The following is a 16,283-nucleotide window of genomic DNA, read 5'->3' as shown; positions in this document are numbered from 1 at the left end:
TGTCGAATGAAAAGAATAACATGTATGACGCGGGTCAAGATGAAATGAGATGAGATGCTTGGCCCTGTGTAATGAATGAATGCTTTTAGTGTTACTGATAAGCACACTTAACAGTCATAAACCAGGTAACTGAGTGGTGGTGCCTCTGCTCCGCTGAGAAAACTGAGAGGTTCATTTCTTACCCAAAGTCAGGCAACTTGTTGTGAAGCTGGGATCTGAGGCCACATCTGCTTGACGCGGAGTCCTGTGTTTGCTCTTTCCGCCGCAGGGCAGATCTTATTCGTTATGTTCCCTAAAATTGAAAGAACACGGCCATTTCATCCCTTCTCTCAACTTGTCGCTGCGGTCCCAGACCACTTACGATTTGTGATGCTTACAGACTGTTACTAGCAACTCTGCTTTTCCTCTCCTCTTTAGTATTCCGTCGGAGATTAAGAAAAATTTGTAATTTTTTCCTTAGCAACGTTCTGTACTACATTACATAGGCATTTTCACCCTGCCTTCTCTTTCTCTCCTTGTAAAAATCTACGCTGGTGTTAGAGAAGGCATCTCTATTTAATTTTTCCTTCCTGTATTTAGATGTTGGGAGCGTTCGAAGGAGATTTCAAGGAGGTCGTGACGCAGGAGAACAGTGGGTTTTGTTTTGCACTCTGACTTATCAGTGAGAGGCGCACAGGCGGGAGTGCGTTTCAGGGTTAGTTAATGAATTACCTGTTAATGCAGCAAATCCAGCAGGTTTTTTTTTTAATTAATTAATTAATTTATGGCTGTATTGGGTCTTTGTTTCTGTGCGAGGGCTTTCTCTAGTTGTGGCAAGCGGGGTCCACTCTTCATCGCGGTGCGCGGGCCTCTCACTGTCGCGGCATCTCTTGTTGCGGAGCACAAGCTCCAGACGCGCAGGCTCAGCAGTTGTGGCTCACGGGCCCAGTTGCTCTGCGGCATGTGGGATCTTCCCAGACCAGGGCTCCAACCCGTGTCCCCTGCATCGGCAGGCAGATTCTCAACCACTGTGCCACGAGGGAAGCCCAATCCAGCAGGTTTTATGCCAGGCCTTGGGGGTACAAAGACCAAGAAGGACCCCTCCCCATGTAGTGGGAGGTGATGCATACATAACTAACATACAGTCCCCAGCTCTCTGTCAGACATCAATGTAAAATCAACGTAAAAGTGCTCTTGGGGGCACAGAGGAGGGACTCCGGAGGAAGGAGGCCCATCAGCCCGGAAGGCTCCAGAGGAGAGCGTCTGGAGCTGTTAGTGTTTGTTGAACATGGACAATGTGAGCCCTCTCTTGTGTGCCCTGGAGAGTATCCCCAGTGCCCCCAGTCACACCCCTTCCTGGTCAGCACCTCACTCCCCAGGGGCAACCATTGTTTTGACTTCCATCTCCCTGGATGAGTTTTGCTTTTTTTGGATGTTAGGTAAATGGAGTCATACAGCATATACTTTTTTTTTTAAAACATCTTTATTGGAGCATAATTGCTTTACAATGGTGTGTCAGTTTCTGCTTTATAACAAAGTGAATCAGCTAAACATATACATATATCCCCATATCTCTTCCCTCTTGCATCTCCCTCCCTCCCACCCTCCCTATCCCACCCCTCTAGGTGGTCACAAAGCACCGAGCTGATCTCCCTGTGCTGTGCGGCTGCTTCCCACTAGCTAGCTATTTTACATTTGGTAGTGTATATAAGTCCATGCCATGCTCTCACTTCATCCCACCTTACCCTTCCTCCTCCCCGTGTCCTCAAGTCCATTCTCTACATCTGCATCTTTATCCCTGTCCTGCCCCTAGGTTCTTTAGAACCATGTATTTTTTTTTTTTTAGATTCCATATATACGTGTTAGCATGCAGTATTTGTTTTTCGCTTTCTGACTGACTTCACTCTGTATGACAGTCTCTAGGTCCCAGCGTATACTTTTGCATCTGGCTTTCTTTGCTCAACCTTGTCTGAGGTTCACTCAGGTGGTCATTGTGTGGCAGCAGTATTTGTTTTCTTTCATTCTGTATAGTTTTCAGCTGAACAAATATATCTCTTTATGTTCTCCTGTGGATGGATGTTTGATTTGTTCCGCTTTTGACCACTGGGGAGAATGCTAATCATAATGTCTTTTGGTGCACATATACCTCAGGTGGAATTGCTGGGTCTGCTTGAGTGGACACTGCTAAGTGGTTTTCCAGTGTGGTCGTACCAGTATATACTTGGACTAGCAATTTTCAATTTTCTGTTTCTTTTCTTTTTGCCATTCTGATAATAGGGTAAGGGTATTTGGTTTTAATTTACATTTCTCTGATGACTAATAACTTGATGTACTTTTTTATATCCTATTGGCCGTTTGGCACCTTCCTTTGTGACCTGCCTATCTGGGGTTGTCTCACTGATTTGTAGGTATACTTTCTGTATACAGGAGGAGGGCCCTTTGTGGGACATACGGAGTGCAGTATCTTCTCCTGCACTATGGCTTACCTTTTTATTCTCTTAATGTTTTTAACTTTTGTTTTCCTAACTAACAAAAGTTCTTAATGGTCATGAATTCTGCTTTATAGAATTTTTCTTTTTATGGTTAGTGCCTTTTGTGTTCTGTTTAAGAAATTCTGTGTTATCTTCTAGAAGCTTTGTTTTGTCATTACAAACTAGATCCATGATCTGTCGGAATTAATTTTCTGTTATAGTGTGAGGTAGTGAGTGGTTGATGTTTATTTATTGTAAAGATTGTCCATCCCACTGAGCCTTTGAAATAAATCAGGTGACTGTATATGTTCCATCATCTCTTTGTCCTCTCACTAATGTTCTTTTAATTACTATTACTATGTAATAAGTCTTAGTATCTATAGAGTAAGTCCTCCTACTTTGTTCTTCTTTAACATTGTTTTAGTTATTCTAGGTCCTTTTCATTTCCATGTAAATTTTAAAATCAATTTGGCAATTACCACAAAAAATCTTCTGTGGTTTTGTTTGGGATTACATTGAATCTGTTGGTCATTTTTTACTATATGAAGACATCTGATCTCTGAATATAGTATGTCCTTCCATTTATTTAGGTTTTTAAAAATTTCTCCACAGTACTTTATAGTTTTTTTTAATGTAAAGGTCCTGTGTTTATTTCATTAAATTTATTCCAGGATATTTGTTATTTTTTGATGGTTTTTTAAATGTCATTTTATAAACGTTAGTTGGAAGTGGAGTTAATTTTTGTGTGTAGACCTTGAATCCCATGATCTTGCTAAATTCAGTTGTTCTGATAGTTTATCTGTGGATTCTTTTGGGTTTTCTCTGTAGAAAATCATGCTGTCTGTGGATGAGTTTTGTTTCTTTCCAATTCTTATACCTTTTATTTAGTTTTCTTGCCTTATTGCATGACTAGGAACTCCCATACAGTGCTAAATTGAAGTGATGCTGGCAGAAAGCCTTGTGCGGTGCTGGTCTCTGGGAAAGCTTTCACCATTTCCTCATTAAGTGTGATTTTTGCGGTAAGATACCTTTTATCAGATATCTTACTTTATAATAAATATTTTTACCAGATTAAGGAAGTTCCCTTTTATTCCTAGTTTTATGATTTAAAAAATCATGAATATGTTGCATTTATCAAATGCTTTCTTCCTGCATCTATTGATGGTTGTATGTGTTTTCTGCTTTATTTTGTTTATGTGGTTAATAACATTTTTCTAATGTTAAGTAAGCTAACTTTGCATTCTTAGAATAATCCCAACTTGTTCTTGATAGACCATCCTTTATATCTGTTATTGGATTTGATTTGCTAATATTTTGTGTTTTTAAAAAATTTTTCTGTATTCATAAGAGTGTAGCCTGTAATTTTCCTTTCATATAATGTCCTTGACAAGTTTTGGTATCAAGATTATGCTGACCTTATAAAACGGGTTGAGGAATGTTCTTCCTTCTGTTTTCTCAGAGAGTTTCTGTAAGATTTTTCTCTGGTGGTTAAATGAACTGACCAGTGTGTTAAAACTCATAGACCTGTACACCAAAAAGTCAGTTTTACTGTATATGAATTTTAAAAAATAATTAAAAGCTTTCATGGGAATTTTTTAAAGTGTACACACACACGTGCATATACACACACACACTCCATGTCAAATGATCCTTGAAGGAGCATCAGAAAGTCCTGTTTTTTTTCTTGGTGAATAATACCTATAAATGTATCCATTGAGTGACCTAATAAATTTGCTTTGGGGAACGGGTGTGTGGGGATTAAAAGGTTTGTTCTCTGGAAGAGTGTGTATGTTTCTTCCTTAAATGTTTGGAAGAATTCACCAGTGAGACCATCTGGACCTGAGTTTTCTCTGTGAGTTTTAAAATTATGGGTATTTTTGGAAATTTTTTGCTGAGGTATAATTATAAAACATGAATACTGCAGGTTGAGGAAGAATTTGGAAGGATGTAGGAACATGAAGCTGTAGTTTCTTCTGTAGTGTAGGAGAAAAGAAAGCATCCTGAGAAAGACCGAAGATGAAGCCGAAGAAAGGGGGCCGTGTGTTGGGGGCGGCTGACTCCTCTGTCGTTGTGGTCACTTTGTCAGTGATTACTCTGCGCTCACCCTGAGCTGCTGATGTGCCAGACCCAGGAAGGTCAGTTTGACTCCTTGGGCAGTGAGGAATTTGACCAGAAGTTTTAAGTAGCAAAGCAGGAATTTTAAGCGTAGAAACATCGTCCAGAACTGTGTGCTTCTCGAACTTGAGCAGCATCAGAGCCACCTGGAGGGCTCGTTAAACAGAGGTTGCTGGGCCCTACCCCAGAGTTTCTGATTCAGTAGGTCTGGATGGGGCTCAAGAATTGGTATTTCTAGCCAGCTCCCAGGTAATGCTGCCTCTGGTCCAGACACCCCACTTTGGGGTCCCCCGCATTGTTAGAGCATGTTCGTTAGTGTCAGCTGCCCTGGGGCAGGACTTCTGTCGGTTTTGTTCACTGATCTCAGGGCCTGGCACAGGCTACATGCTCGGTACCACTCTTGTGCCCTCTTATCTCCCATATTTGATTGTCTTTTCTTCTTAGTTGCCAACGTTTGATTTTTTTAAAAAGCAGTACAGATATTTGTAATGTAGAAGTAAAATTTCCCTCTTTGGTCCTCACCGCCTCCTCTTGCCAGAGGTGTCCATCTAATGACTGTCTCCAGTCAGACTTTTTTTTGTGTAGTTTCAAACGTTGCAGACACGCCGACAGATTTTTTTTTTTTTTTTTACAGGGACGGTGGAGCCGATTATTAGAAAGAGGACCCTGGCCAAGGGGCCTGGAGGATTGTATTACCATGGGCTAATTGTTGACACATAATTGAACGATGCTTGCCCCAAGGGCCAGCCAACCTATAGTATCTTCTTGTGGATTTAGAATAGATCAGTTCCATAGACCTTGAAGTTGTTAGTTAGATCTTGTCCTTTAAAATTTTTGAACCCTACTTGGAGTCATGGAGGGAGAATCCCGTAGTGGTGGTTCTAATGCAGGTATTTGGACAGAAATTGATGTGACCGTGTTTGTGACTCACCTAAATACTTAGTTGCATCTTTACAAAGTGCAGGGTCTGGCCCAAAGGAGTAGCTCAAAGTGGTTCCAGATACATTTTGCCTTGCCTCTCGGTCAGCAGTGGCCGTGGGTTCGGTGGTCGTTCGCCTATCCTGGCGTGGTGTGGCTCTGGGTCTTGGCAGGGTGCTGAGATGCGGGAGCAGAGCTGTGCTGGGGCCCAGGAACCCGGTCACTCAGCTTTGCTTCCCAGACTCCCCGCACCCTCCCTCCCTGTGATTAGTTAGGAGTCAGAGCCTACCCGCACTGCCTGCCTTTCCAGCTGGTCCGCTCCGCCCTGCATGCCTCAGTCTTCCAGACGGTGTGGAGCAGGGCTCGGAAGGGCGCCCATAGTGTTTCCTGGGACTGTGGCTCCAGCTGGGCAGGAATGTTTCCAGGGGAGGGTCAGCGCCTCTGTGGCTGGCCATGCAGACCCGGGTGCTTACCGTAGACGTGATGGCCTGCTCCCCTGCGCTCCTGTTAATGGACAGGTTTGTGGTTGCGGTCTTGCCTTTCTTGCTTTTGTAATTGGAGACTTAACTGGAGCAAGGTTTCTACCACATTATGGAGGATTTAACATGATTTAGCCCGCCCACCCCACCGTGGGGCAGAGTTGTTTCTCTGGATATTCCTCCGTTTAAAATGGGTCTGATCCAGCAAGGGTCTGCTGTGTGTGTGTGCCCGAGTTCTCGGGCCTGTGTTTACATCCGTGCTCACTGCCTGCGCCCCCCTCCCTTGTGTGTTATCACTGTTTTTAGGGGATTAAATGTTTAGCGTCAGATGCTACTTGGGTAACATTTTCTGAAAGAGGAGAGACTCCGGGTACTTTTAGTTGTGTGTGGAACTAGGAATTTTTGGCACAATGATTTTGATCGCAGTAATAACGCCTCCGTGTCTTTCTTACTCACTTCCTATTTCCCACAGGGGAGGGAGAATTTTATCACACAGGAGGTTTGCTTTGCAGAATGCTGTTTTATCTTTGGTGTTTCTGTGGCAGTTGAAGTGAGCTAGCCTCTTCCCCTTGCGTTTTCAGAGCGGAGTCAGAGGCGCAGCGTAAGTATATGTGGCAGTGGAGCATGTCAGTTTTTGAGGGGTGGACGTCTGGAAAAAATACCTATGAGGTGGAACTTTAGTGCAATCAGTGGAGATTTTTCCCTTCTCTGCCTCAGATGAGCGTCACGATTGATATGTCCCTTGCTTAACCTCACCAAGCCTGTGTCCTGTCTGTGTGGTAGTAACTATAATACCTTTCTTGTAGGGTTGTTTCACACATAAGATACACTAGAAGTGCTTGGTGCAGGACCAATGCCTGACAGGTGATCTGTGATGCAGGAAGTGGTGGAGAAGATACCCATCTGGGCCAGGGAGTTCTCGGGGCAGCTGGTGTTTCCGCTTGTTTCTGATCGCTTTGGAAGCAGGATTTGCTAACAGTTTGTTAATGAGACAGGAGGGGAGGACAAGAAGCCCCAAGTAATTACTGAATTACAAACGGGAGTTCAAGCGTACATTGTCTTGGAGGAGGAGGACTTTAGAGGTTTATTTCTTAAGACTCTGAGAAGTTTTGAGAAACCCCTGAGGAGTGCCGCTGGCTTGTGGAACCTGCTCCACCAGGTCAGGGAGGATTGCGTCCTTCCATCCCAGCTGTCCTCCGTCTTCTGGGACAGCCCTGACTCCACACCTGCCAGGGAGCGGCCTCGCTCTGTGCCGTTTAGCTGTGTCTCTCTGGGCAGGACTCCTCAACCTCTCCGAATCCTAGCTTCTCCTATTGTAAATGGGCGGGAATAATTCTCATGTAATCTTTATGAAAATTCCCTGAAAAAAGCATACATTCAGTAAGTTTGAGTCTTCTCCTATATGCCAGGAACTGTTCCAGACACTAGGGGCACCACAGTAAATAGAAGAGACAGCATTCACCCTCGTGGACTTTACATTTTGGTGACAGAAGACAAAATCACAGGTCAATAGTATCTAGGAATGTACTTGAGTGCCTGCTGGAGGGCCCACACTGCTATCAGCGCACTCACAGCGCCTTGATGTTCGCGAGCACAGGGACCCAGGTCTAACACCTCATAATCTTGTCAGCGAGCATTTTGCCTCTCACTGCTGTGGCGTCTCCCGTTGCGGAGCACAGGCTCCGGACGCGCAGGCTGAGCGGCCATGGCTCACGGGCCCAGCCGCTCCGCGGCATGTGGGATCTTCCCGGACCGGGGCACGAACCCGCGTCCCCTGCATCGGCAGGCGGACTCTCAACCACTGCGCCACCAGGGAAGCCCTGTCAGCGAGCATTTTTAATTGCTCCTGGAATCTCCTTCTTTTGGCTTCAGTAACTTGTGAAAGTTAAGTTCGTGTGGGGTGGAGGTGAAGGTAACAGCCTCGGCCTCACAACACCTACGAAGAAAGGGTATTATTGGTTTTTTGGCTCTATGATCGCTTGTCTAAAAACAGAGACATGAAACGTTGGACATAAGTTGGTGCTGGAGTTTCACCTGCTGGAGTTTCATCACCTGTGAACACCGGCAGCCGCTGCGACACTCGTCCCAGGTTTCAGAAGCCAAAGACATAGAATTGGGTTTATGACAACATTAATGATACTTAACCTTCAGGACCTCTCACTTGTACCTAATGAGTTTTTCTTTCTTTAAAGAGGATTCCCCAAATTGTATAAGCTTCAAGGCTCCCCTGATCCTTTAAGCCTGCCTTTGAGTAGATCATGAACCCTGGGGTTGTTTCAGTCTTTTTGTGACACTTGAAAGAAAATCTTTTTTAAGCCAATACATCATTTCAACATGTGCACCCTTCAAGTGGTCAGTGGCCGCATGTGGCTAGCGGCTCTGGTGTTGGTCAGTGCAGCGCCAAACCTTTTGTCAGAAGGTGAGGGGCGTTCAGGTCTCCAGGTGTTGCTTTCCCCACTCACACTCAGCCGCTTTTGCCTGTACCTCCTGTCAGTGGGGCACAGGGGACAAGCCTGCAGCAGTAAGGATCCTGGTGACTTAGAGTGCAGAGGAGGTTGAGAAAAGGGAAGGTGTGGCCAGGTTCTGAGCAGGCGCACACCTGACTCTTCCTGTTGAGGGCTGGGATCCTACAGGTCCATCTCGTCCCAGCTAAACGTCAGCAGGCAAGCTGACTCCTCAATCGGATGGCGCTGGTTTCTTGCGGCATGGCATCCACGGTGCCTGTGCGCGTCCAGCCTCACGGGGGAGCTGGCAGGACCTGACGCGCTGTTATGTCGAACGCTGCTTTGTCACCGGTGTCCCATATCTTGTCCTCTGAGTTGGTGCGTACTGAGACAGGAATAAATGTGCAAAAAGCCCTGGGGTAGATGCCGGGGGAGACCCTGGCTCCTTTTTCTTGCCTCCCTCAGGCTTTCAGGATGAGGCTCTTCCCTTGCAGTTGGGTGTGGCTTAACCGTTGACAGCCCCCTAAGTGTGTTTCCTGAGGTGGAGCCGGAGCCTCCTAGGTCACCTTCCTTCAGCCCGCAGTTCTTGAAGCCTTGCCTTCGGGTGCAGAGGGCTGGCTCGGCTGAAGGGCGTTGAGCCTGGGGACAGTCACTCCCTGCGCGCCGGCACTCCGTCCCCAGGCGGAGTTTCGGTGGCCAAGTGTGTGTGCAAGTCCCTGTGCACGGCCTGCGGGGTCCAGTGCCTCGTTTAATCCTCACGACCGCCCGTGAGGCAGGCACTCCTGGCTCCTCTTTCAGGAGCCCTTTGAGGGCAGAGGGAACAGCATGTGTGACGGTGCCGCGAGCAGCTGGAAGCCACTGAAGGGATTTGGGGCCGGGGCTGCGTGGTCCATCCGTGCTTTCAAGAGACGGCCCCGGCCGCTGTGTGAAGAGATGGTGTTGGAGTTCTGCAGGTGCCCAGGGCTTGCTGGGTCACGGAGCCGTGCCCAAGGGACAGGGACCACAGGCCCTTAAAGGCCCAGGCCCGAGGGGGCGGCCAGACCATAGCCATCGGGCCGAGCGGTTTGCCGTTAGCCTGAGGAGAGGCCGAAGGTTTCTAAGCACATAGGGCTGCCTTTTCTGTTGTTCAGTATAGTTGAGGCCCTCAGAGTGTATTCGTTGAATGAATGAGGCCTGGTGGGTTGTTGAGAGGCATCTCCACTCTGGCCCCCTGCCTGTAGGGGGTGCTTCTGGGGCAGGGCTGCTGGAGGCTTAGACGCCACGATCAGCCTCTTGGGAGACGTGCTTGTCCTCTGTCTTCGGAAGAGTCTTCGGGTGCTTCCGCTGCCAGCTGTGGGAGGGTAGATTTGAGTGGATTTGAGTGGCCGCTTGGAGGAAGGGGGCTAGTGAGGAGTTAAGCCATGCCCTCTCCCGCACACGCGCGCGCTCGTGTGTGTGTGTGTGTGTGTGTGTGTAGGTAGGTGGGGTGAGGGGTGCCAGGCTGGTGTGCTTGTGTCCGCGTGTGTGCGGGTAGGTGGGGCAGGATTCATCATCTGGGGTCCTGGGTGGCTCTCAGGGAACCTCCACGTGGACAGTCTTGGTAAGATTGTCATTGTGCCCTGTGGATTGGAGACAGGGGACGTATCCAGGAACGGCACGGGTTCTTTATTAGCCCTTGGTGGTCTCATTCCCTTCAGGTGCAGGTAAGAGTCTCCTCCACTTCCATGTTGTTTTTGCCCTTCAGTCAGAGTCCGCATTGAGGCCATCAGCCGAGGCCCCTAGCGCGGCCAATAGAGGAAGTGCTTGCTTTCCTTATGGCGAAGGAGTTTAGCCCTCGCACCGAAGGGCCCTTTACTGGGGTGCCCGTTTCTCATCGCCTCCTTGGCACGGTGCTCAGGTGCTCCCCCGGAGCCATCACCCCCCGCTGGCTGCCTTCCCCCCAGGAGCCAGCTTGCCGTGCTGTCCTCTGCCACCCCCTGCCCCGGCCTCTCCCAGCCCCCCGCCTTCCACTGCCCCACCTTTCCAGGGGGACTCCTGCCCCTGCTCAGAGGCTACCTCTGTGTAATTCTCAGTCCTGGGCTTTGATTTGTCCAGATACGTCTCTCTTGCCTTGAGCCCTGCCTTGAGGGTGCCCATGCGTGTGCTCCACCTTTGGAGGTGGCCCCCGCTGGCCTTGGGGTGGCTCCCACCCTGCCTCCTCGCGTCCCCTGCAGACACCTATGCTGGCTGCTCCATTTGCCAGCAGACACATGCTGGATAGAGCGCTGGGGATGCAGAGATGACTCTGCCCTGCCGCCTGGGCCACCCCACCCCAGGGGAAAGGTGTGTGGAGAGGGGAGCAGACAGAGTACCTCCAACAAACACAGAATAACTTGGTGAGGGCTCTAGAAACAGCTGGTGTGGGAGCCCAGGCCTGGGGGCTGGGCTGGTGGCAGGCAGACAGGGAAGGCTTTGCAGAGTAACCCATGTTCAGTAAGAGGACTTGCTTCAGTCACACAGCCCCCGTGTTCTGCCACCTGGTGAAGTGTCAGGGACAGCGGCTGTGACCACTGCCTTCCCCAGGAGCACGAGAGCACTCTTAGGCATCTGAGGGCCCGGCTTGGGCCGACGCTGTGGTTACACAGCTCATGCCGGGGCCTTCCGAGGGATCCACAGACGCATTTTCCCTCCGGGCCCTCCTGGACTGGGGAGGAGCCTCCGCACTTGCGGGCGTCCCTGAGGGCTCCTCTGAGACCCAGTCAGGAAGGCAGCACAGGTGCCAAAGGGACGGCTCGCCCCGCCGCCCGTGTTCTTGCACTGCACCTGGCCCCCGGAGTGGGGTTGGGTCGTGTGATGGGCAGAGGCGGGTCCTTGGAGCCACCTGGCTCCTGGGCCCAGCAGCCAGCTCCATGCCAGGCTCCCCATGACCCTCGACCTGGAAGGGGAGCCGGGGGCCGGAACCGTTTTCTGGTGGGCTTCCCCACTCCCTGTGCCTGCACCAGGGTTGCAGATGGCACAGCAGCTGAAGCTGGGGAGGGATTCCTTTGTGCTCAGAGCTCCTGGTACGTGTGGTGACTGCAACTTCACAAAAAGTAATACATCCAAGGATACCTTTTACAGACCTTTCAAAAGTCATGGCCTATTATGTATAGCTTAAGCTCTTATGCTAAAAATAATTCTGCAACTCTGATTTTTTTGGCCTCGCCATGCGGCATGTGGGACTTAGTTCCCCGACCAGGGATCGAACCTGCGCCCCCCGCACTGGAAGCGCGGAGTCTTAACCACTGGACCGCCAGGGGAGTCCCACAACTTTGATTTTTGATAAACTTTATCTGCACTACATTGGTGTGAACTCATGTAGCCTTAGCAGTGGGCAGAGAAACCAAGGTTTCTGTTCCCCTCGGTTCACCTCCTGCTGGTCGGTCTCAGCGAATAGCACCACCGTTTACACCCAGCCTCCCAGATCACAAAGCCCAGGCTTCTTTTGAGTTTCCCCGTACCCAGTCCCTTCTGAGCGGTTCTCTAGTGTTACCCCTCTAGACCCTCAGCAACTCACGTCCCTCCAGAGTAAGGTCAGGGTCCTTTGGGAGGCCTACCTCTCACTCCTGGCCCCTCCCCTTTCTGGGTGCGTTTGGTTTCCTCACCTTTTGTCCCTTGCACCCAGTTCCCTTCCTCAGAGGCAACTCCTCTTTAACAAAATGTTAGCCGTTAGTGGATGCAGGCTCTGGATGCCCAAATTCTTAGAACCTTTCTGGGTGGCTGAGGTTTTAGCTTGGTTTTAATTGCGTTAAATCTTTCACGGCTGGCTGAATCTTAGATGTTAAACAGGTTGGGCCTGGAGACACCTCAGACTTCATTTCTTACTAATGTAAATAGAAATTGCCTTGGGGTATGAAACCATTTCTGAAATAGGTTCTATTATAACCACAACAGAAAAACAAGGAAGAATACAAAGAAACCTTGTTTGAAAGTTTTTGTATAATAACTTATTTTATATAATTTCAAATTTACTGAGACTTTGCAAGAAAAATACAAGGAACTCCCTTATGTCCTTTACCCAAATTCACTAGCCATTTACATTTTACTCCATTGTTTTATTCATTCTGTGAGTGTGGTATCTATTTTATGTAAGGGTATAAGAATTTTTTTTTTTTTTTTGCGGTACGCGGTCCTCTCACTGCTGTGGCCTCTCCCGTTGTGGAGCACAGGCTCCGGACGCGCAGGCTCAACGGCCATGGCTCACGGGCCCAGCCGCTCCGCGGCATGTGGGATCCTCCCGGACCGGGGCATGAACCTGTGTCCCCTGCATCGGCAGGCGGGCTCTCAACCACTGCGCCACCAGGGAAGCCCAAGTGTATAAGAATTTTGAGGAAGCATTAGAAGAATCATTTGGAGGTATCATGCCCGTTTACCCCTAAGTATGTCAGTATGTTTCCTAAGAACAAGGGCATCCTCTTCCGTAACTGTAGTACAGTTATCAAGATCAGGAAATTTAATATTAACCCAATGCTGTTCTCCTCTATACTCTATGTTCAAATTGCGTCCATTGTCCCAGTAGTCTTCTTTATACCTGTCTTGGCCCGTGGTCCAGGATGTGGTCCAGGATCCACCTACTGCATTTAATTGTCAGGTCTCTTTAGCCTCCTTTTAATCTGGAACAATTCTTCAGCCTTTCTTTGTCGACTGAAAAAAAAAGCACAACCTAAAAGTTGAGAATTATGTTTTATTTGGTGGCCTTTCTGAGGTCTATAGCCCAGGAAGGCAGCCTCACAGATAGCTCTGAGGGACTGTTCCAAAGAGATAAGCAAGGAGCCAGGATATATAGGAGTTTTTGCTGAAAAAAGCAAAAACGAAAAACCATGCAGTTGAACATCAAAAGATTACTGCTAATCACAAAAAAACAGACCTCTCAAGTTAACGATTGTATGGGAAGATGTAAGAGTCTGGGCGGATTGAAATTATTCCTTTGGTATGCATCTTCACTATCTAGGGCCAGTATCCCAGTTTTTCTCCATCCAGAATCCCCTTAGCGCGCACCGTTGAGATGGCTACAGTGGCTGATGGCTGGATGGCTGCAACATTCTTTGTTTACCGAAATGACAGGCACTATTTTTTTGTCCACATGTGACACTGGCATTTTTAGAGTCAGATTCATTATTTCATAGGCTGTCCCTCAGTTTGGGTGTGTCTGCATTTCCTCATGGTTATATTCAGGTGATGCATTTTTGGTAACTGCCATTGACATGGTGTGTTGTTCTCAGCATCAGAGCAGGTGGGTGACGTGTGCTGTCCATCCTGACATTGGGGATGCCAGCTTTGATCACTTGGCTAATGAGGTTTCTCAACTGTAAAGTTAACTATTTTTGCCTTTGTCATTACAAGTAATTTGTGGGAGATACTTTCAAACTATGTAAAATTCCTTTTCTTCATCCAACTTTCACCTACTAGTTTCAGCATCCATTGATTAATTCCTAACCCCATCAATCTTTCTCTACTTATTAGGGGGACATTCTAAGAGTTTTCCTTCCTCCTCTGTTTGTATATTTGTATCCATATCCACTTGGGCTCATGGATTTCTTTTTCATTTGATGGGTTGTAATCCCATTATTTATTTTGATGATTACATTGTTCCGGATTTAGCTAGTGAGAGCCCTTTTCAAGCTGGGTACTGTTTTCATGAAACTTGTCCCCATATTTCTTTGAGCACCTTCTTTCTAGCACGCAAGATGCTTCATGCTCATCTTATACTTTCCAGTGAGCCCTAGAAACCATTTGTTTTTAATGAATGCACCAATACAATGCATTCCAAAACATAGTTTATTTTGTAGTACCATTTGGGATTTATTTATGTTATCTGGGTTTGTTTACATGTTGTTGGGAGAGAAGACCTTGTGATTATCTCATGAGTGGCTTTCTTTTTATGATACATGGGGACTCTTTATAAATAGATAGTATAAATTTACCTTATAGATAATTTAAACTAAGTTAGAGGTTTAAGTACTACAACAACTGTTATCCTTTGAGCACTGATCATGTACCTGTAATTTTAATTCATATAGTGACCCTTGTTAGACATAAGGAAACTGAGCCTCAGAGAGGTTAATATACCGGTCAGAGTCACACAGCTAGTGAGTGATTGAGCCAGGGTTTCAATTCAGTTTGGTCTGACTTCAAAGCTCACTTTTTTGGATATGCTTTGTTACGCTATAATACATTTCCTTACTCTAAATGATAGAACTTGTACATGCTATTGGTGAATAACAAAAAGCTTGCTGTGGGTCAAGGTCTTTTCACCTGCTTCATAATTCTTTGTCGACATGAAAATCAAGTCTGCAGAATTAAAGTTTGTGGTTCACCACATTGTTCTCTCAAAGGAAAGTCTACTTGTTTTCATTAGAGAGTGATCTGGCTGTCCTAGTGTTTCTGTAAATACCCAACAATTCCCTAACCCTTTTATTTTCTTCCTATAGGAATTTGCTTGCTAGAAAACAAAATGCAAGACTTGACAAACAAAATGACTTGGGATGGAAGTTATTTGGAAAAGTACCACTCCGAGAGAATGCTCAGAAAGAGTCAAAGAAAATACAAAAGGTATACACGATACAAAAACACAGCAATGTGCGGCACAGCATGCATTTGTGAACCGTGCAGGAAGGACCATTACGGAGGCTTTGAGACTGGAAAGCTTTGCTTTCACTTGCATGCTAAGTACCTAAAATCTGAGTCTGTCTTCAGAATGTGGATGACTTTAACCTTTTTCACTTCTTATAACTCGTATGCACACATAGGAAAGTGCAGTTGACAGAGCTGGGCTTTAGATATTTATAACTTGATGAAATTTAATCAGTTTTTTTTCAATAAGAGTTGCAAATGTGTTTACTATCTAATTTTTATTAATTGTGTTTGATGTTAAAGAATTCTCCCTCTCTGATCCCAGGGGTTTCTTGGGAAGGACTTAATCCTTCCAGTGCTTCCTTGGACCAGGAAACCTAGGGCCACTGTTACCCAGGCTGCAGTATGACCTCTTCCCCTCGCGGGCCGACGCTGCCCACATGTCTTGGGGGGAGAAGATGGGGTTCAGGGCCAGGCCAGGCGTGTGGAATCTCACCACCACTGGGCTACTTCACTCCCCACGGAGGGAGTGATGCTAGCTGCTGGAGGCATGCGCTCATCTTTACAGGGAGGAGGGCTCAAGCACAGACTCAGCCAGGCCGGGGGTGTCAGCGGCCTCGGCAGCCCTGATTGTTACCACTTGCATCTTCTGCTTGGCCCTGAGTCCCAGCCATCCTAACAGTGCGATGCTTGCCCGGTGCTGTGACACTGCCCCGCAGCAGCCTTACCCCCCAACCTCAGTTTTGTATTCACGGACAGTTGTTCAACAAACACTTCTAAGTGCCAGCACTGGAGTTAAGAGATGGCACTGCACCCAGGCTCCAGAGCACCCCTCTGGTGAGGGAGTGATTCCAGTGTGGGGAGCAGCACAGGTGCGTGGGCAGGGAGGCCGGGCCTGATGGGCGACGCGGCACGGAAGTCTGAGTTTAACGGTGTGACAGAGAATTACTAGTAATGGGGATCGTGTACTGAGTGATTACTACGTCCTGGCAATAAATGAGCCAGCACGTGGGTTTCTAGTTCATTTAAAACGTGCAACAACCTTATGAAGAAGGCACTGTTACTGTCTTCATTTTACCAAAGAAGCCCTGAGACCAGGCTGAGTGACTTGTGTGGCTAGTAAGCGGCGGAGCTGGAGTTCAGCGGAGTTCAGGCATTTGGGCGCCAGGACCCTCGCAGCTGCTGTGCCCCTGCAGGAAGGGAGGGGCAGGTGCTGGGCGGCTCGTGCAGCGTGAACCCAGGGAGCAGTGAGAGGGGCTGTCCATGGGGCCTGTGGGGTGGGATGTGATGCATGCGGAACCTGTCTC

The 16,283-nt window shown here is 47.7% G+C and overlaps 1 protein-coding gene across 12 annotated transcripts in view; it reads left to right on the top strand.

Moving 5' to 3' along the window:
- The window catches only part of TBC1D14 (TBC1 domain family member 14), a 103,084-nt gene that overhangs the window by 31,188 nt on the left and 55,613 nt on the right, over positions 1-16,283 (top strand). For 10 of the 12 annotated variants that reach the window (XR_004350073.1, XM_032633319.1, XM_032633318.1 and 7 more), the window contains one exon: positions 14,835-14,955. The exons of 1 other annotated variant lie outside the window; for it this stretch is intronic. Coding sequence is in view for 10 of the 11 variants with exons in the window: in XM_032633319.1 (XP_032489210.1) it covers positions 14,835-14,955 (121 nt within the window). In the remaining variant the exon portion in view is untranslated. Of the gene's footprint in view, positions 1-5,951; positions 6,002-14,834; positions 14,956-16,283 lie in introns of those variants that run through there. One more of the 12 variants, XM_032633321.1, reaches the window with a different exon arrangement.

The sequence above is a fragment of the Phocoena sinus genome, chromosome 5, assembly GCF_008692025.1.
Source record: "Phocoena sinus isolate mPhoSin1 chromosome 5, mPhoSin1.pri, whole genome shotgun sequence".
Classification (NCBI taxonomy): Eukaryota; Metazoa; Chordata; class Mammalia; order Artiodactyla; family Phocoenidae; genus Phocoena; species Phocoena sinus.
This window is presented reverse-complemented; position numbering and strand designations above follow the sequence as displayed.